The sequence below is a fragment of the Pelobates fuscus genome, chromosome 1 (genome assembly GCF_036172605.1).
Source record: "Pelobates fuscus isolate aPelFus1 chromosome 1, aPelFus1.pri, whole genome shotgun sequence".
NCBI lineage: Eukaryota > Metazoa > Chordata > Amphibia > Anura > Pelobatidae > Pelobates > Pelobates fuscus.
In genome coordinates, this window is record NC_086317.1 from 326767339 (window position 1) to 326792704 (window position 25366).

General features: G+C 36.3%; 1 protein-coding gene across 1 annotated transcript in view; it reads left to right on the top strand.

Moving 5' to 3' along the window:
• COL4A1 (collagen type IV alpha 1 chain) overlaps positions 1-25366 on the top strand; it is a 205899-nt gene that overhangs the window by 77427 nt on the left and 103106 nt on the right. Inside the window, exons 3-16 of the mRNA XM_063459844.1 lie at positions 7009-7098; positions 7188-7232; positions 11097-11141; positions 11226-11288; positions 11974-12027; positions 12148-12174; positions 13364-13444; positions 13528-13590; positions 15117-15152; positions 15298-15339; positions 17343-17438; positions 19379-19423; positions 20072-20128; positions 21350-21394. Coding sequence (XP_063315914.1) covers positions 7009-7098; positions 7188-7232; positions 11097-11141; positions 11226-11288; positions 11974-12027; positions 12148-12174; positions 13364-13444; positions 13528-13590; positions 15117-15152; positions 15298-15339; positions 17343-17438; positions 19379-19423; positions 20072-20128; positions 21350-21394 — 789 coding nt within the window. The remainder of the gene's footprint in view (positions 1-7008; positions 7099-7187; positions 7233-11096; positions 11142-11225; positions 11289-11973; positions 12028-12147; positions 12175-13363; positions 13445-13527; positions 13591-15116; positions 15153-15297; positions 15340-17342; positions 17439-19378; positions 19424-20071; positions 20129-21349; positions 21395-25366) is intronic.

A 25366-nucleotide genomic window follows, 5' to 3' on the forward strand; every position in this document is an offset into this window, starting at 1 on the left:
ATTCCGGCGCATTCACACAGGCAAATTCACACAAGCAAATTTCATTCCAGCGAATTCACACAGGCAGATTTCATTAATGAAAGAGGGCTTAAGAAATAATAGACTTAACATGTAACACTAAAATAGAAATACCATGAATAGAACTATGGTATATGGCAATAAACATTGTCATCGTAGCACAATGTTGTATAGTAGTATCTTCTTTATATAAACGCACATTACATTCACCAGGAAAAACATTTTTTAGCTTGCAGGTTTCAGAAATTGAGGTGCGCTTTGGATTTGATGGTGTATTAGATTTGAGTAAATACGGTATATGAATCAAAAATTTTAAAAACATCAATATTTAGATTCAATAATAATATTGTTCACATGGAGCAGCAACAGGATTGACCTAGATCTTGGATTACATTCACTAACAGTAAAATGAAAAATACATGCTAATTTTGGAAACTGAATTCTTGAAAAAATTATTATTTGACTTACTTTTGACCCTTCTAATGCATATGAGAGAAGGGAAAAAATGTATCACTTGTGTAGAATTTTGTACTTTAAAGTTTGATAGCAACATAATTCACTTGATTTAATATTAAAGGACCACTATAGTGCCAGGAAAACAAACTCGTTTTCTTGGCACTATAATGCCCTGAGGGTGCCCCCACCCTCAGAGTCCCACTCCCGCCGGGCTGAAGGGGGAGGAAGGGGGTTAAACACTTACCTGTCTCCAGCGCCGGGCTCCCTTGGCGCTGGGGACTCTCCTCCTCCTTTGGTCGTCATCGGCTGAATGCGCATGCGCGTCAAGAGCCGCACTCGCATTCAGCCAGTCCATAGGAAAGCATTCTCAATGCTTTCCTTTGGACGCTGGTGACTTCTCACTGTGAAAATCAATAGCCTCGTATGCAGGTTTGTTGCAGTCCAGGCTATTGATTCCAGACTATATAAGCCCTCCAAGGGCTCTGTGTCATTGCCCTATCGTGGTCTCATTTATGATGGTCAATTGTGCTGATAATTGTGTTCTATATTTCTCTGTATTCTCTGGTATACTGGCCTGGAAAGTGAAGGCAGTAGTAGTCCCAGTTTTGATAGGACCACTCGGGGCTGTGACCCCCAAGTTGGGGGAGCGGCTTCCACATCGAATTGCTGTCCAGAAGAGTGCAGTTCTAGGAACAGCAGAGATACTGTGCAGAACTCCCAGACTCTCAGGCCTTTGGTAAAGGTTGAGAAATAATTTTTCCACGACTATTCCAGAGTTCTTAGCTTGACATACAAATTACACAGACAGGCATAGTGTTTCAGACTGTTTACTGCATTTCTACAACTCCCCTTAGCACTGAACACTGTTTTAAACAGTGCCCAAGGAGGACTTCTCATAGTCCAATTTGACATAAGTAGGTGATGCATAACAGAAACTTAACTCACAAATTCCAACACTTGCCATGAAAACATACATGAAATAATTTTGAATAGGAAATATATTAATTAATAAGGTTAGAATTTTTTTTGAAAGTGAAATAATCATTGTGTCCTTCAAGCTTTACTTTCATCCATGTGCAGTAATAACAACCTTGGCATTCTAGTTGTCAATTTGTAAAGGTAATCTGAAAGATTTCACCGCATGCTACTTGATGGAACCCCCTCAACAAATAATACATCCAGCCCCTCTCCAAAAAAAAAAAAAAGGTCCCTAGTAATGTTATTCAGAAGGACACTATCCATCACTAGTTTTATCCATTAGTAAAAATAAGATGTGCAGTTTTATATTTAAGAGAACGTGAATAATTGCATTTATTGCTGCACATAAAAAGTCAAATTCTCAGACCAGCTTAAGCATTCTTTGTCTCTGCTCGCCCTCTAGTGGCAAAAATAAAAATTTATTTTTGAAACAGTCAACACAAAGTTTTATCTCAATAGTTTTCTGTTGTGAGATAATTCTGTAAATAGTTCATGCATTTTTTTTACATTTAAAAAACACTATATTTATTTAAAAAAAATGATCCCTGGAATTATTGCATCTCACTGTGCATTGCCTCTCTTCAGTCTATAATGAATGCTGCAGCCAGGCTCATCTTTCTGACGGACTCCTCACACACCTCACTCCTTTCCCAGTCCTTACTTTGGCTTCCTGTGTCCAGGATTCACTTGATACTGCTAACACTAACCTACAACGCCTCTCACTAACTCCACTGCTCACTACATCTCCTCTTTATTCAACAAACATATCACTTTCATTCCCTTCTATCTGCAAATGACCTCCTCCTGACCTCTGCTTTTTCGCACACTGCCAACTCTCTTCTGCAGGATTTTTCAAGGGCCGCCACCTTTTTATGGAATTCACTATCCTGTGCCATCAGACTGTCCCCTAGCCTCCTGTTCTTTAAGAAGTCACTGAAAACACACCTCTTTAAGAAAGCTTGCCATCTTTCTGGGTGACGTTTTTCTAATTTCACTGCCTTCATCACTTCCTTCACCCTCATAGACCAGCATACTCTCTCTCCTGCCACCTTGTGGTTCTTCCACTCACCACTTTTACCAGTTTATTTTACACAGGTATCGTATCCACAAATCCCTTCTCCCCTCTGACATGCTCTTATCTATCTTATGTTTCTTTACCCATTCCTCATAGATTGTAAGCTTGTTGAGCAGGGCCTTCTTCACATCTTGTCTCTGTTAGATTCCATATGTAAATGACTTGTCAAATATCCACATTTAAAAAAAAAAAGGGCTGCAGCATATGTTGTTGCTATATAAATAATAATAATATTGATTAAAAGTGTACAGCCAGTCTTGGATTTGAAAAAGCATAGCAACCCTGGCTAAGGAAACTTGTCATCAGCAGCTCCCTCTACTGGCTACAAGGTGCACTATACCAGCAAAGATGCAGAAAAAAAAAAAGCACAGAAATGATAAAGACCAGGTTCAAATAAATTAAACACCCTCTACTTCATGCCCCATACATAAAGTTAAAGGTTTACTCCATGCATCTTAACCACTACAGCCCACTGTAGTCATGTAAGGAGTACCATGGGCCCATTTCCCAGTAATGGGGCAAAGCATTTTGGATTGTTGTGTCCATTCAGGAGAAATGTGCATATGTTCTTATTCTTTTTATATTTACTAAGCAGACATAGAATAATCTTTCTTTTTTGCTGATAAAAGTCAATTTGTCAAATACTCCTATCTTAACCATTCACTCTAATGAAGTGTCTGTGTGCATAGTGTGATTTACGTGTTTTGGGTGACCCTGGAAAACTATGCCATTACAGATGCTAATACAAGTTACTTAGTTCTGATTTCTTAATTTGATGAACGTACATAGATAAGCGTAAATTTGAAAAAAAAAAATTATTGCTAACTATAGGAACTCAGCTTACAGTTCCCCCTCTGCTCCTGTGTGGTGATGTAGTAGTTAACAATAATGAGCAATGAACTTCCATGGGGTTCCTCTTCCTGCATCCTTCTGGGGAACTCAGATGATGTAGGTATTTTTTTACCCATAGTCTTTGTTTAGTGCTTAGCAATTTTCACAGTAGATATCAAATATCTTCATCATGATTTGGCCTTATCTAGCTTTTCTTATGTAGTCAATTGAAAAGTCATGGCTTAATAAAGATACCTTAAAGTTCTTCATGGTGCAAAGTTAAACAACTAACAACTTATTTTCTTAAGCAGCTTTATTCTTAAGAGAAACTATTAAGTTCTAAATTGTTCCATAGAAAAGCAAAAAAACAATAGCACCAAAACCAATCCAATAGATGGCAATGCAATTTCTCAGTTGCGAAAAGACGATTCTTTGGTATAAATTGTAGGTGTACTGGGGCCGTAGGTATGGAGTCATTTCTACTAATACCTGGTGGAAATGTTACCCAATTTGTCATATGTTCCTTCACTAAATTTCCATTGCTATATGAATGTTTTGTGTCCAAATACCAGCATGTCTATCAAGGTTTCAAGACGTAGGAATGAAGTTATTTTATACATTTTTACTTTTGTAGTTTAGAATAATCCTTGTGAATACTTGTTACTAGCAAAGGGAGACTAGGTAAGGAAATTGTATTACTAGGGGCTTGGAAGAAACATGATAGAGTTGGTTGTGAGGATGTTTGGGGAAATTAGTGGTTAGGGATTTGTGGCCTCCTTGCGACCAGGAGATTTAACACTTCAAACTATGTATCTCATGGTCCTGTCTTAGGTGTATCTCATGGTCCTGTCTTAGGTTAATTAACCAAAATAAGCCACAGTTTATAAGTATTCCTAAATAGTTTGATTTTACATTGAAGATATCTCAGGGCCCATTAGGTAACAAAACTACTACAGTACGTTTTTGTGGTTTATGTTGGAGTGCCCCTTTAAGTCTGGATTAGGTGTGGGCTAAAGAAATAATTTTAGTCCCTGCAGAGGGTTTTTGCTGTTAACTATTACGTTTAGTCTGTTCACCTAAAAGTTAGTTGGGGCACAGCAGAGTTCAGTTGCCTTTGACCTTTTCTCAAGAAGATAGACTAGGCATTTGAAAATCCTTAGTCTATAGAAGAAGCAGTACAGATGCTTGTAGCATTTCTTAATTTTTGGTAACATTAAATACCTTTCTAAACAAGCCTGTGCACACGCTTTACTTTTTAGGACATTTTGTAGATTAAATATATTTTCACTATAATTTGTATTTCTGATACCCTCTCAGACTTATTCTGTGTATGGGTTTAATACTGATGAAAATTGGGAGTGTTGACTGCGATTTAAAGAAAAGTCTCTATTGCAAACAACATTGGAAAATAATTAATACTAAACAGGATTTTAAACTTCCAAGCAACCTTTAGCATCCCCCCCTGTAGCTTAGAACACCCTATTTTACTTGTGGTTTATGAGGGTGGCACTCACAGAGCTGTGTTCACATACCAGACAGTACAGTTTATCTTGTTGTATTCAAAAGATGCTTCTCTTGGCAGTCATATCGCTGTGACAATTGCTTAAGTAATTTTGTTCTGTCTGTGCATATCAAAATAGTCTGCCTTCATTAGATGGGATTTTCCTAAATTAAGACTATTTCACAGTCTAGCAGTGATCAAGCAGCTGTGCGCACTCTGTGTAGTAAATGGCAGACATGTCGTCACTTTGAGGTTGGCAAAAAGAGAATGAGAAAAAGTAACATGGTTAGCCAGGAATTATGAGATGGAGACCTTTCTAAAATGCTATAAAAATGCTATAGTCATTAAACTAGCATCCCATTGATTTAAAGGGTCTATGTAGCACTGTAACTGATTTATTGTATTAAAATGGCTACAGGGCCTGAAGTTTCTTCGGGCCATTCTTCTATTCAGTGTTAAACCGTTTTTGATGTTTTCATGCTATATGTGAATTCCCTGCAGCACCCCCCACCTCCACCCCATGCTGCTCAGACAAGTGAGGAAGCATCATCCTGAGCAGCAAAGGCCTGCTGTGAGTGGATGAGAGTGTCAGTGACTGCTTTCAGTTTGTCATAGTGCTCATTTGGATATGAATTGGTAAGGCTAGAAGAAAGTGTGTAATTTCTGCCCAAGTTACACTACCAGTAGAGGAGAGGCTGTGGGAAGCCTGGGGACCTTATTTAGTTTAGTAAACTGCTCAAAAATGGTTAACAGTATATGGGAGGACAATGCCGCTGGACTCCAGGCATTATAACCAACTTAATTAAATGAAATTGTAATAGTGCCTTTAATGTTACTGCTACTAAACTTCAAAATAAAGATAAGAAACATAGAATGTGACGGCAGATAAGAACCATTCGGTCCATCTAGTCTGCCCAATTTTCTAAATACTTTCATTAGTTCCTGGCCTTATCTTATAGTTAGGAGTGATACATCTTGGTCAGAGACTATGGAACGTGCTACATATTTACTTGTTAACAGGATTTAATTTCAATGTTGTGATCTCGCTTTTCTAATACTTTTTTATTTTTAATCTTCTAGTTTTAACAAGTTGTTGACAACTGACCTTCAAAAACTAAGCCAAGTTGAAATTTTTTTAACTTTAGTGATTTGGCCTAACGTGTTAAAGAGATAGTAACCTGCTTTTTGACATTGATACATAAATTAATACAGACTTGTTAAATCTTCCACTATAAAGTTACAGCATTCTTATAAGAGTGAGTCTAATTTTACTTTTACAGGGATATTCTCTAAAACACAATATTTTATCCGAAAGCTCAAAATCCAGTGATGATGGAATTCTATACTTGTACTTACTTCTTTGTAGAATGCAATTACATTAGTTTGACTTGACCTATGTTTCATAAACCCATGCTGATTTTTGCCAACAGCAATGTTCTTCCCAATGAATTCATGACCATTATCCCTTAATAACCATTCAAATTCTTGACTCACAGGTCTATAATTTCCAAGCCAAGATTTTTAACCCTTTTTTTGAATATAGGATAGTAGTGATAACTGTATATTCATCATTCATCATAGAAAACATTGTTAGGTACATGTTATTAAACCATAACTTTTTTTTTGTTTAAAACATAAAAAAAACATAAAGTTTCAACAGCAATTAACCATCAATTCACCAGTCATCCTTTATAAAAAAGAGATTTTTCAATCATAAATAAAGGATGATCGAGTCACTGATTCATTTCTGATTCTCTCCTTTTCTAAAAACAATTTCTCAAGTGCATAACATGTATCCTTACAATGTAAAATGATCAGTAAAGTGAGAAATGTGAATTTGGATACACACATACATTTTCATGTATTTAAGGACCATAAATAAGCTTGCACTCTTCTGTAATTTAAATGCATTGTTTTTCTTTCTTAGAAGACAAGAATGAGATTTTGTTGTATTATCTGGGGAAATGAGAAAATAGCAGGTTGCAACATTAATATACAAAGACATTATATATATATGCATTACTCAATGTTAGAGTGTAAAGGGGACCCATAAATCAGCCCATAAATTGGATGTCGTCTTTCTTGGGCTAACGTGATCATTGATATATATATACAAAATTTACAGACATTATATTTGTGTTTTCCTCAGGGTGAGAGAGGCCTTCCTGGTTTACCTGGTATAATTGGTTTTCCTGGACTGCAAGGACCTGAAGGCCCACCTGGACCACTGGGACAGAAGGTAATGTATGCTGTATTAGTATTATATATGTTGTTCTGGCATAAAACCTTGCACTTAATTCTGTTTTGTGTTTTTGTTTTTTTTATCAGGGTGACACAGGACAACCAGGAATGCCAGGAATGAAAGGAACTAGAGTAAGATTTCAATCAATTATGTGTGTCTATTGTTAAGATGGAAGCAGGGCATGGTCTATTTGTACATTTTTTTGGGTGCTAATGGACTGTGAATCATGTACTATGAATGGCTACATAGTGTAAGTCAGCAGCGCTAGAAACCGACCAGAGTAAAACCGTCCAAATCAAAGCATAGAAATCAAAACACGGTAATCTTTTCAGTATCCATTCTTATTTTAGCATAAGTTCTATGGCTAATGTTTCTAGGTGTTAGATCCTACTAGCTTCTTTAGTCAGACTACCTAGCATAGGTGATGGGACATGCAGAGTACAACTAATTGCCTTCTGTGGAACTGAAAGTATTAAATATGCTGAAAAAAATATATATTTATAACCCAAGACAGTCAGGTAGATCTTGAAAAAAAGGCATTTGCTGCATTAACATAATTAACTGGGAATGGGGCTTTCTCCCCTGAATATCCCCTACTCCTTCAGCCACTCGTATAACGTGGCTGAATGGTTCTAAATAAAATTGCATCGTAAAATTATTAACTTGAAAAAGTCAAAACTAATAAAAAATAATTGTAACATTCAAAAGCACAACATTATGTTGAAAAAAAAAATGCTGTTAAAAAAAAATACTAATAATTCTTGGCCTCCAGACTATACGGTTCAAAATCAAAGATCTCTGTAGCGTTCTATAGTGTTATAAAATTTGCTGCAATTTTTTTCAAATTCTTATTAGATTATAGACTGTACAAGAGTTCTCATATCTCTTAATAGCCTTCAAACCAAACCACAACATAAGCAAAAAAAAAACTACTGAGAAACAAAGGAGGGTGAGGAAGGAAAATGGAAAAGTAGGATCCTCTTCTTGATGTCATAACTCATTAAAACAGAATATAAAAAATAACTTCAAAATTCTCCTTTTGCTATAAATACATATTAGATATATCAACATCCCACTTTGCCAAAAGCAGAATATATTTGTCTGCATGCACGTGTGTGCATAATAATCAAGTTTAATATCATTTGTTTGAAAAGCTAATTTGGAAGACCTATATGTGTTTGTACAGGTAGAATATGACCCATTCATTTATGGCTATATTGGCTAATTGGACTATATATATATTACTATATATATTACATTTATTGTTCATTTCCCAACAATTCACTGGTAAGTGACAAATACTAGCAGAGCTATTCACTAAAGTGTCAATGCTTAGGAATTGAAAAATAATTTCAATATTCAGGCCAAATTACCTAAACTGGAAAAAAATTACAAGTCTGCAGTATTTTCAACTTGGTTATTGTGGCCTAAGGTTTTGAATTTACATTGAATTTACTTTGAATTCCTATAATTCACAATTTGCTGAATAACCCAGCAAGTGTTTATTTCCAAATGAGTGTAATGTGTGGATAACTTATAGCATAGTCAAGATAACCAGAAAACCAGATCAAACACGAGTGACAATGACATTTAACAGAAGGAATGTGGTTAATGCATTTCTTGTCATAGCACTGCCTTTTTAGGTATGATAACATTCAGAAGAATGGAAAAGGTTTTGTTTTTCTTTCATGGATCATTAAAAGATAAAATTATTAAAAAAAAAAAAAAATTAACACTTTGCTTTATCCCTGCTTCTATGCACGGTTTGATGAAAAAGGCAAATTGGAAAATACCCAAAATTGGGAAAATTCTCCCCTTATCTTTTCAATTCAGCTCTTTTGAGCAAAAATGTGAAATCCACTCTGAGATTACTGTGAATTCCAAACAATTCATACTTTAATATATCACCAAAAATAATGTTGTGTTTGTAATTCAGATAGAAATTGTTTCTTTTCATCTTTTGTCTTCTATTTTGCTTAACCCAAAAAAGCCAGGTGGATTTTGAAAAAATAAAATGGCATTACCTGCATTAACAATCTTAACTGAGAGTGGGGCTTTCTTTGTTGACTGTAGTGAAGGGAAATAAATACCATGTAGTAGCCCAGTGGATGTCCCCTACGCATTCCGCCGCTGAGAATAACAGATTGTGATGGCTGGTTATTTTTTTTCCCTACTTGGATTAGTTTATAACCCAATCAGCATTAATCCACTCATATTTGCTTCCTCTTGTTGTTGTAACGTGTGCTACTTACTCTGATTTTATGAGTTGCACAACATTACAATAACCACCAACATGACGTGTTCATTCCGTTATATTCTGTATCATCACAGAAAAAAAGGATTTCTTGTGTATTTATGAACAATTTTTAATAATAACCAAAAATCAGCATGAACATTTATTTAACCCCTTAAGGACCAAACTTCTGGAATAAAAGGGAATCATGACATGTCACACAATTCATGTGTCCTTAAGCTGTTAAAGCATGTCTCCTATAACTGTTTTCCCCCCCCGTAGATTGCAACTATATAGTGTTGCACTGAAATGAAATGAAAAATGAAATTAGTCAAATCTGCTTAACCGAGAAGAATGTGCTAAATTACAAAATCTATTTCTTCTTCCCTCTTGTAGAAACAATATTGTTACTAGAAAGTGAAGCTCTGCTTTTAAATTGGTTATTTATAATTGTTGCCTTTTAAACAGATTTAGGTAACACTTTTATTGAGTGGTATATTTCCCTTTCAACATTAGTGTTTGTAAATTAGGCCTCAATTTAATTTTGTTGGATAAGCTTTCCATATGATTCAATGGGATGCTGCACTGCCCAAATATAAAGTAAATAAAAAGCAATATTTAGTAGATATACCCCAAATGAAAACATGCATGTATCTAATTGTGCATTTTATTTGTATTGGGGTATATTTAAAAACAGCTTTCAAAACCTGCAGATTTAATGTCTGTTGCCTTAGCAAGCCCTCACAAGTCCAATCACAAAATTCCCATTGCAGCTCAATGAGAAATCTTTGCAAGTCAGGTGCTCTGGGCAATTGTTGCCTCTTGAGTTTAGCTCCACTGGGCTAACCAAACCAGGAAGTAGCACTACCTGTTGTCTGTTTGAAAGTAAGGTGACTGTAACCAAGGTTAATTTATAAAAAGGTAATTTTTTATAGAAATCTGCACTTTTGTAAAATGAAAAAAAGAGGACACATATTAAGCATGTCTGCAAGCCAAGGTGCTTTAGGGGTCTTTAGTGTCCATTTAATGTTTTTGGCTCAATGCTCAAAATGATTTAATATTTACATTATGTAATATTTATATATTTTTTTATATACCGGTGTGTTTTGTATATGTTATCTCTTTTGTAAAATGTAATCTTTTGAAAAAAGTATTTTTCAAATATTACACAAACATAGTAAATGTTAATATTATTTATGAGAAGTTCCTAATTATACTAAATTTTATCTCCAACAACATGAGTAAACCATTGAGCTCACTTTAATTTTAAAACAATTTTATTTATTGTCTATTCTTCACATTTCCTTATTCAGTACAGTTTCCTAAAGAAAGACTTGCTGACATTATGATATTAGATATTGTGCAAGATTTCATGTTGTCTTCAATTCTTTATTTAAGAGACAATTAATTCAAACAATACTTGAATCAATGTGCAAGTGACATTACACTTTATTCATACCAACATTGAATTGTAAGATTATATGATATTCTTACCAGTCCAATTAGTAGAAAATGAATAGAATTAGAGTATCAGAATGTGAAAAATGTACAATAATTTGAAAAACATTTAGCTTTTTTTTGTAGAAAAGTGTGCAAAAATGGTAAGTGATAATAATTAGAAATAATGAAATGTATCTTTCTACAAGTGGAATAAAATAATATTTACTGGTTTGGGATTGCACCTTATGGTGTATTGTTGGGTCAAATAATATGCTTAGTGGTCATGTTAAGTAGATTAAATTATTTGTCCTCACATTTTCAGGGTCCAGCTGGATCTCCGGGATTCCCAGGAAACCCAGGCATTCCCGTATGTATTACAAATTGAATAGAAAAACAAATAATTTTGAACAACTCAGTAATGTTGATTACATTTGTTTATCTTCTACTGCAGGGGCTACCAGGACACGATGGCCCTCCAGGACCACCTGGGATTCCAGGGTGCAATGGTACAAAGGTAGTTGCCTTATTTAGCTTGGCATTTGGGTCTGTTTATAAAACCATTTTGTACATGTTTAATCACTACAATGTAAATGTAAGTTTGAAAGTAAATACACTCAGTCTGAAATCATCTTTCTATCAAGACCTTAATGAATTGGAAAAAGTTGAGTTCAGTTATACCTGGTTCTGCAGAAGAAACTCAACATGGCAGAATGCAGTCCTTAATAGACATTTAATTGAACTCATAATCACCCAATCTCTCAAGACTTTTTAATGCCTTGTTTACCAAAGCCGTATTGAAGTTTTAACATATCTGAGAGCACTTTTTAGATTATTGTCCGCTGATTGTCAGCACTGTCAGCAAGATGTAAAATATTTCAGGAAAATCTTTGGGCCAAATGTGAGAAATTTCAATTAAGGTACCTACCATCCTGGTTAAAAAAAAAATATTTTTTTACATTTAAAAGGCTTGGGGGAGTGAAGACTGTCCAGTGGTATGCTATGTGATAGTCACAAATTTTAGACAAAAATAGTGTGGGAAATGCATTTAAAACTTTAAGTTAACATAAATATTCCTATTTTACTGGAGCTCTAGGAAACCACCCAGCAGGTCTGACTCTTTAGACGTGGTTAAATAAACCCAACAACTTTCCAAATGCAACTACTGTATTTATTAAGCTATTCTGTGCAATTCATCTTAGGGCGACATCGGACCAGCTGGCCCCATTGGACTTCCAGGATTAATAGGATACCCAGTAAGTGCTACATTTTGTATTTTACAATTTTCAGAAAAGTAATAATGTCAGTGAAACATTGTTATGTATGTGAACTTTCCTTGTCTGCCTTTCTCACCTTTCTTACATTCATTCTTCTAGGGACCTCCTGGAATACCAGGGATGAAGGTAAGTGGTCGATCTTTTTTTCTTCTTTATAACAAATGGTTCTTGTCATTTGTATGAAAGTGTCAATATTTAAACGTTCAGTCACAGACAAGGTTACAAGTATAAAGCTTCCTAGCCACTTAGCGTGTGGGTGTGCTCCTACTATATATTGCTATAAAGGATGGGGAAAGTGAAGGAAGTAGTAGTCCCTGTTATGATAGAAACATTAGGGGTTTTTATCTCCAATGGGAGTAGTGGCTTCAGCAGATTTCAGGTAGTACACTTGAGAATAAGAATATACAAAAATACCACTCGGAGGGGTAAAAAGTGAATTTTATATATATGAAAAATCAACAAAGGGCTTGAACTAAGGAAGACAGAAACAGAAAGCCTGGGGCGCTAATCCAGCAGACAGTAGATATAATTCACCAAAAATGGAAAGCACGCCTGGGTCTTCATCAAATAAAACAACTTTTATTACAAATATTTCAGTTTTCGGCAGGTCATTTAGACCTGGTGAAAGTTTTTCATTAAATGAAACGTTGATAATAAAAGTTACGTTTTATTCAATGAAGACCTGTTTTAAGGTGATTACATCGATTTTGTACTCTTTTCCACATAAAGGACCTTTGTAACTGTCAGAATGACATGCAGTACATGCAAGTCATGGAAATGCCAAAAAGCCCCCTGTCTGATAAACATTCTGTATTATGCTGCTTTAAGAATTAGTTTTTAGTCTGTCAACCCTGCTTTTGGATATCCTCTCATGCAAAAATGTTGCCATTGAAGAATATAGATAAAGAATAGTAATATTGTCAAAAATGTATAAGCACAAGTATATATTTTTTTTCAATTAGCAATCCAATATTACATATTATATTGAAAAGTGAAAATTATGTTAGAATTAAGCAGATAGATTTAAATATTAATAATGTTATGAGTTATGAAATGTTGAATCCGAAGTTGAAATTTTAGTAGCACCATTTTATTTCCATTGTTTGGAATAAGTCAATATTACCATATTGTAGTGAGTTAGTGAGTTAACGGAATGGGATTTGACATACAGACTTTGTTCGAATGTCATTGCAAGAAGCCATTTGGTTGTCATGCCTCACGATCCAGCTATCAGCAGTATGTGTATACATGATTGTTTTGTTTATAGAAAATGTCAGGTTGCTAATATGTCTGATGAACCATTTAATTTCGTCAGGGTGACCCTGGTGAAGTGATTGGAATGCAGATGGCCATTCTGAAAGGAGATAAAGGGTTTCCTGGACTCAATGGATTGCCAGTAGGTGACCTCTGATTTACATCTTAAATTAAATCATCAGTTTGAAGAGTTCAAATGTATTTTAATCGCTCTCTGCTTTGCAGGGACCTCCAGGAATACCAGGATTCCCTGGCCCAGTGGGCCCACGTGGGCCACAAGGTCCTTTGGTAAGACATTGTGTTGTGTATTTAAACTCTTGGCATAGAAAATGTAGCCTTGAGCTGCTACATCATTCATAAACTACATCTGTCATCATATGATATAGAGGTTTAAATTTACTGAAAAACGTATGTAGCATTTTTCATTGTTCCAAAGGATTATGGTGAGGGTTATTTTTGGACAAGCTGTTGGAAAATATAAGATGAGGTGGGAGATATGGGACTTGGTGAAAAGATGGAGTCAGAGGTGTGAAGTTTAAGGCCTTATATCCAGATACACTTGTCTAAGAAATAGTTGTGGAAATTTGCAGTAGACAAGTATGACGCCAGGTGGAAAACATCTGAGACCAGACCAGAACTATTCAAACAAGGGTGGTTTGTTAATTTCAGCTGCAGTTGAACCCTCCAAGCATGGCAACCATTATCTGAGCAGTGGTCTGTGTCATAGATAAAATCATTTTATATCACAGCTTGAAGTAATGAAAGTACTTATGACATACATAATCAGAATTTGTTTATGAATAATAAAAGTATGGTGTTGAGAGTGGTAGTGGTTATGGTGCCAGAAGTGCACTGGTGCCACCCACATTGTAACTAGTCAAATCATTGTAGAACAATTTTACTTCTTATCTGGGATTTGTCAAGTGACTTTAGAGAGAGATCGGAAGCTTTCTATCTTAGCTAAGCCCAGCAGCACAAGGCTTAGCTCATTCGCTGATAAACTAGGTTTAACCCTGGAAAGCTTAGGAGCTTCCAATACTCTATCAATATTATTGGAGGTGGGGATTGGCACTCAGCAAACACCAGGTAACAAAATCAAATTGTTCTTAAATGGTTTGATTCCTTACAATGTATAGTTGTTATGGTGTTTGGAGTGTTCATTTAAAGATTTTCATTCTCAAGTTGGATATATGAACTGCCATTTTCACATATTTTATATGTAAGTGTGGTGAGAAAAATGCACGTGCCATACTTGAAAATGGGTGACCGAAAAGCTCCTTTTGCCCAACTTACAAAAACAAAAAGTAATTACTATTACTAGTGATAAGGAGTGGACATCCTTTTATAAAATTTATTTCATATTTCTTACAATGCATTTGCTTATTTTTTGTGCCACTAATAATTTTGCCATTCTCCACAAAGTGAATCTCAAATATGCTGAATACATTTTGGGACACCAATTGATAATTGGAATTGTCGATATGTAATTTATGTATAAAAAATGTTGCAGCAGTAATGACCATAATCACATAAGCTTGAGCTGATTGTTGTCCCAGTGATTAGTATAAGTACATAAAAGGACATAGATAAGGTTGGCAGTGGCACATGTAAAACAATTCCAACCGTGCCTCTAGTCCAGAGATGACAACACTTCACAGGTAGGTATAAACACAAAAGTGGACAAAGCACTGGTATGAGGTCCAGGGCAGGTTTGTTGAATAAGATAAGTCAGCAACGTTTCAGTTTAATAAGAGCCTTTATCAAGTGATTAGTATCTTATAATCTAACTAAAATTCAATTTCATATTTTTTTAGGGGCCTCCGGGACCACCTGGCCCCCCAGGGCCAAAGGTAAGAGCAGCTTGAAAATATTGTATAACTCTTAAAATGATACCTGACACTTTGGTAACAATTTAAAAGTGAATCATTTTATTTGTGTATATGTGCAATTAGTATGAAAGATATTGTTTTACATAGTAACATTTATTTTCTTCAGGGATCAATGGGCTTAAGTTTTCATGGACCAAAGGGTGAGAAGGTACGTTCCTTTTATAAAAAAATAAAAAATAAATTATCTATGTAATAAGGCAGATACAGTTTACCTTAGCCTTTAACTTCTGATAATACAATTTTGTATTTTAAGAGACACTATAGTCACCAAAACAACTTTAGCTTAATAAAGTGGTTTTGGTGTATGGATCATGCCCCTGCAGTCTCATTGCTTAATTATCTGCCATTTAGACATTAACTGGAGGCAATTGTCCAAGTTCTGAACCAAAACAAAATCTAGAATGTGTGCTATATGTCTGTTCAACCATAATTTACCTTTTTCATATTAAGTTCACCCACACTTATTATATATAATTTTGTTCAGGAGAAATAGGGCGTACATGTCACATTAAATATTTATATATGAAACAAAAAAAAAGTTTAAAACTTGCGACTGGGCACCTATTGCTGCCAAGTTACTTGAAAGGCCACATCACATGGGATGGGGCCTCTTAAATAATGGGGGGACTACCTCCAGTGAGCATTGTGTGGGGTACATTAAAATAAATAATGGAGGGGTTGACAAATCACTCTCTACCCTGTTTATCTACCTGTGGTCAGAGGGTGGGGGCTCTTAAAATATAATTAAGGGAAGCTAGTCTCCCCGCCCCAGCATTCACTCATGGGCGGTGGTTGGGTGCCCTAATTTTAATATTAACTAATCAAATACAGCACAGAACTTTAATTTGGTGTTTTTTGGGGGCTGAACAAAAGAAAAGTTAGAAAGCAAGAGACACAGAAAGGGGTTGGGGGGATTGTAATATAGGGACTTAAAAGAGGACAATTATGATGGACATAATTACAAAATCTTATTGACAAAAACACTACAACAGTCATATCTGCCAAGTATCATGTATATGGTGCAAGTGGTGCCAGAGGGAAAATCACAGCATGCATTTATATACATACCCTATGTTAATCTCTCGCTTTCATCTCAACCAAATCCATAGTCCCCAGCATATGCACCCTGGAAAGTTGACAGGTTAAAAGGAGGTGGGCCAGTGATGTGAATCATGTCACTGCCACTGTAGGCAGACACACCTGAAAATGGAAGCAGATCTACCTAAAGAATTGGAAAGTCAGCCTGGTGTAAATGCATGCCAAGCTTTCTACCAATTGCGCATGCCAGCTAACTGATAGCGTACTAGGCAGACAGCGCTGTTTCAGTACCCCGAGTTTGCTGCACATCTAATCATGCACTCACTCTACACTTTCCTAGGACAATTCTATGGTATCCCCCATCAGTCATTTGTCCACTCTTCTCCTTCTCTTCTTACTAGCAGGCAGATGCTCCTTGTATGCAGTCTGTGACAGAGAAAAGGGTGGATGTAGTGAGTGTAGAATTAAGGGAACATGCCTTACTGTTAGAGAGACTGAAGCAGTAAGAGCATTTGCACAGTGTGCAATGTCATCTTAAAATTAACAAATCGATGGCCAGTCAGTCCACACAAGTTCTGTTCCTCTACAATCCCCCTATGTTAATCTAGTGCTGCATAAGGAGAATGTAAGATGTATAGAGGTGATAAGATACACTAAAGGGGGTAAGACATTCAAAAGAGGTGATAAGAAATACAAAATGGGGTAAGACATTGAAGAGGGGGGTTAAGGGACACTCAGGTGAAAATGCCTTTATTGGGGATGGCGGCAAAATACATCTTCGCCTGTGTAGCCAAAAATCTTTGCACAGACCCTGATTTCAGGGATGAAAAGGCAAGGTTTAATAGTTCATAAAGTTGTAGGTCCTCGAATGCCCTCTGATGCCCCGGAGGGTAAGATAAGTAGTCACCTTGGGCTTATACGCCATTTGGGAACCCTACAATGTTACAAGTTACTGCATTACAGGCTATAGCTCACCAATGTTGTTTTGAGGCTTCAGAACACTGTATTCAAAGAATTCTTCATATGATGTTCCCAAAAAAATATTAATATTTATCTAATACGTATCTATATTGGGTTTTTTTTTTTTCATTTCATATCTTTCTATTTTCATAGGGAGAGACAGGCGCTACTGGTTCTCCAGGGCCACCAGGCCCTTCCCCTCAGCCACATGATCAAGATAAAGGAACAATCATTGTATATGGGCATAAGGTAATGCATGACTGTAAACAATATATAAGCACATATATATATATATATTTCAGAGAAAAACCAAAGTTTAACTTCTGAGGATCTGTCAAATTTTTACATTTTGATGATTTATCCTAATAAACAATATGCATTTTTTTTTATTCATGTAGGTCAGAGTATATATAAAATGAACTTGCCTTTGCTGACTAGGCAGAGTTACACGTGCTTCCATTGCCTATTATTAATGTTCACATTTTACATCTGTTTCACTTTGCCCACACGTATCTCCGTTCCATAAAAGTCATGTGACATCTCAGGGTTTCATTTAAGTATTGTTCAGGAACTTCACCCAAAGATTTATTCACTTCCCTTTATTTTAATTGCTTCTAAAGATGCATCAGAGGGGTTGAAAAATTAGGCATAAATCGTGAAAGTTATAAGGTGATTGGCATTAAATTCCAGAAGGGAGTTGTGTAATTTAATTTTGAAAAATGTAATAAACACCAAAACAAAAAATACAATACATATTTTTAATTGCTGTATCTAAATGCACATTGGCACAAACACTATTCCTTAATAAAGGCTTTCCAAAGACATATAGACCAGCAGTGCACAATCTGAAAACTGATCGTGATAAATAATTTTTTTCTCTCATTGGTCACTTTATTAAACGTATTTTAATCTAGTGCCATGCTCATAAATTCCATTATGCACACTGCTGTTCTAAATGGCAATTATGTGAATGTGTGTGGATTTCCCATTGGCTTGACTAAGTCCGATAATTTTCCCGTGATCTCTTTCTTTAACACGGTATTTTCACACACTGAACTTACACCGAGTTCTTATTTTGTTTATCACACTATTCTTTGGACACTCTAGACCTGAAACTCAAAGTACAAGCCATTTAAAGCCCGGGAAATAATTTATGTGGTATTTTTTATATCCCAGGATAGAGATGTATAAGACCAAGACCCAGGCATAATTCTCTGTCAGTTTTGCTTGTGGCCTAGTCCACATTGGACCTACAGTTACATACGTTTATATGCTGTGGTTAAGGAGGCTGTATGCTCCTGTCTGCTTTAATAGTAAAGTTGGCATTCTGAAATTGCTTGCTGAAATGTCAGTGATGAGGTTGACTCACACATGCACACAATGCAAGGAAGCAGGCTCCATTGAGAGCTATACTATATGCAACACTATAGATGCTGGAAACATATCTGTGTGCATATATGTTTAAGAGAATAATGATCTATGTGTGTCTGTGTGAACAGGAATACAGATTGATATAATTGTACTTCTGGCAGTACGGATATGCTACCCTATGAGACATGGTGACTATGCTGCTGGCACCAGATAAATTTACTGGAAAGGGATACAGATTTGTGTGCATAGGTGCCCTTCTGGCGGTACGGATATGCTATCCCATGAAGCATGATGTCTACTCTATGAGATAGAAAGACTTTGAGACCCCTGCTCTAGAGGGTGTAGTGTGTAAAACATACCAGAAGGTCATCTGCTGGAACCATGATGTCTGACAACAACAGTCATACCATGATCACTTATGAGTCCTATTCTAATATTTTTTTATGCAACAACTTATGGAATTGACCTTGTTTGCACTGATGTAGTCACCCAATTAACTTGTTTTCATCATTGAACAGGTGTACCTAATAGGGTGACTCTTAGCCCATGTTCAGCTAACATACATGTGCAGAAGGATTTTGTTCTTATTCTTTTCAAATATTTGTTATTGATTTTTTTTCCAGATAATATAACATATTTATTTCTATACAGTTAGTAAGCATTTTGAATTTTGTGTTGCTGTAATTTATAGTTTAATATTTGTAGCAAACATTTAGCTGTATACATTAATATACAGTAAAAGGCTATTTAATTGATATTTTATTTAAAAACTTTTTATGTTCCATATTCGATCTCCAATATGTTTATTATTTTACAAGGGAGAAAAGGGTTTTCCAGGCGATAAAGGTGAACGTGGCGATCCTGTAAGTGAACAGTAAACCACATATCACGTATCATGTATTATGAAAAGAACTTATAATTATAGAAATATTCTTCCGCCTTCACTATCATATGTCATCTAGTTTGATCAAATCTAAATTTTAGTAAATCTACTTGGACATTATAATTAACAGGCAGAGGAAAGACTTGCTTTACCTTGTTTGATCTCTAACAATAGTTTTAAAAGCAGCCCTCCATCACTCTATTAGCTTAGGATTTATGATGAGCCCTTTTAGAATGTAAGTGTGGCATTCTTAAATCATAGGTTGATCTTATTGTATACGTGTCGACATGTATTACCGTGAACCATTATTTTATAATAATGCATTAACATCTCCAATCATCAACATTTGCATTAAGCATCACACTGCAGTTTGATACAAATCTTGTGATGCTTTAACTACAATGACTAAAGTAACTGGTGTTATAATAAATATATAGCATTATATAATAACATTATTTAATAACTATATTAACTCATGTTGATTTAAGCATCACTAATGGATAACCAGGCCATTGTCCAGTTTCCACTATTTACCAGTAGGTTATACATCCTATGTGTATATTTGATACAACACTATATCTATCTTTCTCTCTCTCTTGCTCTTTCTCTCTATTTTTATCTTCACAAGGGTGATTCATCAAGCATTAAAGGTGAAAAAGGAGAACCAGGAAAGTCAGGACCAAGAGTGAGTATATTGTATTATTCACACGTGTTACAGGCATATTTGGTCCATTAACAAACATTTCTTAAAAAGTGACAAACAGAGTTGGACCTCTGTATGTTTCTTAAAAGCTTTCCATATTGCCAATTATTTTAAAATATAGACAGCATATTGTCTGGCACTTTACAAACGTTCTATCAGACTTAATTATAGATGCAGAATCAAGTATTCTCTATTTCAAGCTTCTATATTTCGGGTTGACATTTAAGTTGAGTTTCTGACGTTTCACGCATCATTGTCTTTTCTTTCTGAAGATTTTTTCACATCTGTGCACGATTAATCCATCTAAGTACAAAGTGTGCACGCGTTTAGTGATTTAAACTACTCAAGCCGATCATATCTATTGTTTTTACTTGTTTTCCTTTTTATTGTTCACAAGTTTGCCCTAACAACGATGGTATACTGATTCCATATCCCCTACATCTCCGGGGAAAATGTAGTCTGTAATTAGGGCTACGAAATGGATTATAAATTCTATTAAAAAAAAAATTACTTCCTCTTCTAAGTACTGTACATTGCATTATTTATTCTTCTCTTTTCCAGCTATAACATAGTCCCACTATATCTCCTCTCCTTCTTTAACATTCATTTCATTTCTCTTCTCCCCATGTTTGTGTCAGTCATTTATGTTTTCATCTACACCTAGTCATCTACACATATAATATGTGTACCACATGGTGTTCCACAATGTTTTGTGCAACAAGTGCAACAAACCTAAATGTTTTGTTTACTCAAATAAACTCCTTCAGACACACATGATAATTCATCACTGTTTTTTCATGCTTCACTGCAGACGTCATTCTCACCATCTGCCTCTTATCCTTCACTCACACTCTCCTCCTGTCTTGCTAAGTTTTTCATTTGTTGCATGCATGACGTTTACATTTTTATCAGATCTCTGAATATCTTGTTTCTTCACCATGTATTAATGGTGGGTCCTACTTCTCATTCCACTTGTTCCACTATTCCTAGCCTCTTAGTCTCCTCAGTCTCCAAATACATTTCTTACGATTTTGGTCAGTTGCACTTCTCCATTCCATTTTAAGCCTGTGGACAGGGCCCCGAAAATCATGTATACTTTTTTTCTGGCAAATCAATTTTTGTCATTAATATTATTACAATTTGTATGATTTGTATTGAATAATAATAATAATAGTTTATGTTTTTTCCTTATTACACTTTTAGGGGAAACCGGGTAAAGATGGCGACCAGGGTGAAAAGGGGCGGGATGTAAGTATTTGTTACTAAACTCTGTGCATGAAACAAAATTAATATTATAACTGAACAGAAAACCTGTACATATAGTTACATAGTTATATATAGTCATAGCTGAAAATAGACATGCATCCATTAAATTCAGCCTTTATCATATCTATTTATGCTGTTGATCCAAAGGAGGGGACAAAAAAGCCCAGTTTGAAGTTTCCAATCTTGCAACAAACTAGAAAAAAATCCTTCTTGACCTCAGAATGGCAGTCAGATCAAGAAGCCGTTACCTCTCATATTTAAAATGATGACCCTGGATATTATTTTTTGCAAGTATTCATCCCCTTGTTTAAACATCTGTGCAGACTGTGATAAAATTAGCTGTGTGACCTTGTGTCCTATGTATCGTCCTGTTTATAAATAGATTTCCAGAAAATGTCAAATTTCACCTTTTTTTACCTTGTTATTCTTGCCTGGATCTAGGATCTAGGTCCTAGGTGCCACCATCTTAGTATCAGCAGATGAAGGCCCTGTGGGACACATCACCTGCCCACACTAGATAGCACTGTGAAATTCCTATGCATGCCCAGTTAAACACTTGGGCATTTGCTATTGTTCAAAATTCAGACAGGAATTTTGGCTATTTGTTTATTCGTCAGAAAGATTCAATTTGGTCTTCATTTGTTCATTCAGTTTATTGCAGATACGGCTCCAGGCTCATGGCTGTAGCCACTAATGGGTGGAGGTCTGGGGGGGAGACAGTATTTACCCCTCCTTTTGTAACTTATCACCCCCATTCACTGTTAATGAGAGGGGACCGGGGTTAGACAATTGCTTCCAGCTTATTACTTAACACCCCCACCTGCAGCTCATTGGTGAGGGCCAGAGGGAGACAATAGGTATTTTTTGTCACTTAGGGCACCCACCCACTGCTAATGGGTGGGGGCTGATGAGGGGAAATAGGTACCCCGCTTTTTGTCCCTTAGGGCCCCCATCTGCCACTAATGGAAGGTGACCAGGGGAGTAGACAGTAGCCCCGTTTCCATATATCTTAGATTCCCCCATCCGCTGCTAATTGTTGAGGGCCGGGGAGAGACAATAGGTCCTTTCTGTCACTAAGTGCCCCCACTCGCCGCTAATGGGTGGAGGCCAGGGAGGAAACAATAGTTCCCCCCTTTGGTCACTTAGGGCTCCCACCTGCGCTAATGGGTGGGGGATGGATGTGAAGCAATAGGTCATATCTATACAAAAATCAGGATGCAAACTCAGATAGCTACATAAAATGCATTACTTTATTTCAAAATGCTTCATATAAAATATAATTTATACAAAGTAATCAAACAAACAGACAAAGCGCAAAAAGCCCAAGGCACATATACTCCATAGATAGGATTTTGGTTATGTAACTCTGGGTTATGTAAGTAGGATATTTTCTTCCATCTATACCATTTGTCTGTATATACCATATCATTGCAATTTTCTTTGTCTTTTTTCCATATGATGTCTTCACAACTCTGATATCAAGCTCAAAAGACCCTCCACTTATATCCATAGACAGGGATTATTCCATGCAGGCCTCCTTATTCGAGCTGAGACAGCTCTATAAAGTGTGTGTGCAATTTGCCCATACACGTATACTCCTTCTAATACCACAAATTGTACTGCACCATTATTTGTCTCTTGTTTCATATTCATAGATTTATATACTAGAAACTACATCTGTACCGTATGTATATCTATTTTAAGCGCTGATCACCTCCTATATTTTGCTTGTACTATATATTTCACAAGGGTGAGGGAACCCCTTGGTGGTGAATTGCTGCTAGCTTTCATTTGATACTGAGCGATTGTTCACATCTGTTTTGTGTAGTCAGAAAGATGAGCCTGGCTGCAGCATTCATTAAAGACTGAAGAAGGGCAAGGTAGTTATTTGTCCGTTGAGTAGAGCGTTGCAATAGTCAAGCCGGGAAATGATGAATGCATGAATAATTGCCTTAGTTGTTCTTGAGAATGCACGCAATATTTTCTCAAGATGAAAGTTACAGGATTTGGAGAGAGACTTTTGGTTGTGAATAAAGAAATACAAAGTAATACCAAGGCAGTAAGCTTGATATACGTGTCCCATTGACGTAAAGGGAGATTGATGAAGGAGAATTATTTGAGGATTTCAGTTTTAGTATTATTATTTAATATTAAATTTTATAAAAATGGGAAGTCACACAGTAAGACAGTGTGTGACACGCTCCCGGAGAGCAGAAGAGAGGTAAAGGGAGGAGAGGTAAATTGGAGTATCATCAGCATATAGATGGTACTGAAATTCAAAGGAGTCAATAAGGTTGCTGAGAGAGGCAGTGTAGAATATGAAGAATAAAAGAGGACCAAGAACAGAGCTTTGGAAAACATCAGTTAGAACAGGCAGTGGGGAGGAGGTGGCACCAGAGAAAGAGTCACTAAATGAGTATTCACAAAGTACAGGTTCACAAAGTCCAAGGTTGTGAAGGTTTCAAGAAGATGAGAGTGGTTGATGGTATCAAAGGCAGCAGATAGGTTGAGGAGGATTAAAATATAGCAATTATCTAAGATTTAGCAGTGATTAAGTCATTAGTCACTTTGGTAAGGACAGTTTCAGTAGAATGGAGGGAGCAGAAGCCAGAAAAGGGCCAAGAAGAGAGTTAGTATAGAGAGAGTGAATTAGTTGGGTAAATGCAACCCGCTCAAGAGGCAGTACTTAGAAGGAAAGCTAGGGTCAAGAGATTGCTTTTTTTAGGATTAACAATTTAATCTTTGAGGGAAGAAGGGAAGATGCCAGTAGACAAACAAAGGTTTAAAATATGCATTAGGGATGGGGCCAGACTAGGGGAAAGAGATTGGACAAAGTGAGAGTGGAGGGGATCGAGAAGGCATGTGGTAGGGTGACAGGATATTAAAAGATTTGAGACCTCTTGCTCAGAGACAGGGGTAAAGGAGTTAAAAGTGGAAGAATGTGCAGAATATAAGCTGAGTACTGGAGGGGAGGAGAAAAGAGGGGAGACTGCATCTCTAATTTGGTTGCTCTTGTTATTAAATTGTTAATGGTCAGGTCACAGTGAAGTGAAGAAGGGAGTTGAGGGTATGAAAGAGCCATTTGGGATCACAAGAGGAGTGAGGTAAAATAATCCTGCTTGGCAAGGGAGAGGGCAGAAGTATAGGAACGTAGCATGTATTTGTAATATAGGAAGACAAGTGTGTTGACGGACTTTCTCCAAAAACATTCAGCAGTACATGTGTATCATTGGAGCGAGTGAGCTTGCTGTGCCAGGGTTGAAGGCATGGCTGATTTGATTGGTGATTTAATTGATTGATTGATGTGAGCTTTAAGTGGTGCTGCATATCTAGACAGGACAGAATTATAGTAAAAGGAGAGGGTTGCTATAAGCATACAACATAGAATTCTCATACAAAAAATATATAACAGAAGAAATAGCAATTGGCAAAAAGGGAATACAGCAGATATAGGGTGATGAGTAGATGGAGTATCCCAGATTTACCTTGCAGCTCTTAGAGTTAGACAGTCTCTTAAATGTTAGGTGCTCCAGTCTTGATGACTCATGTCTCCGGAACCCTTTTGAGAGTGTATTATTACCAGGTTTGTGTTTTTTTTGCAGTTAAAGTTCATTGCATTATGACATTCACAGTTAAAATGCCATGCAGAAAATATATGCCTTGGAAAATATAATTTAAAACCTTCTATGTAAACAACTGCCATAAGCAGTAGCTGTCTTCGCTATTACCAAAAGCCGTAATCTTTTAGTGGCCACAAATTACAAACAGGTTTCCCACCGCATTGTTATCACCATTACAGATGCCAGCTACTCACATGCTAGTGGTTTGCTGGTAAAATATATAATCACACATCTGAGAATGCACACCTTCATCCTCGTGGCCAGTATCTACAGGTAAGTGGCAGCTTCCTGGTAAAACTTAGCTACAGGGTTGGAGCAAGACTTTGTATTTCAA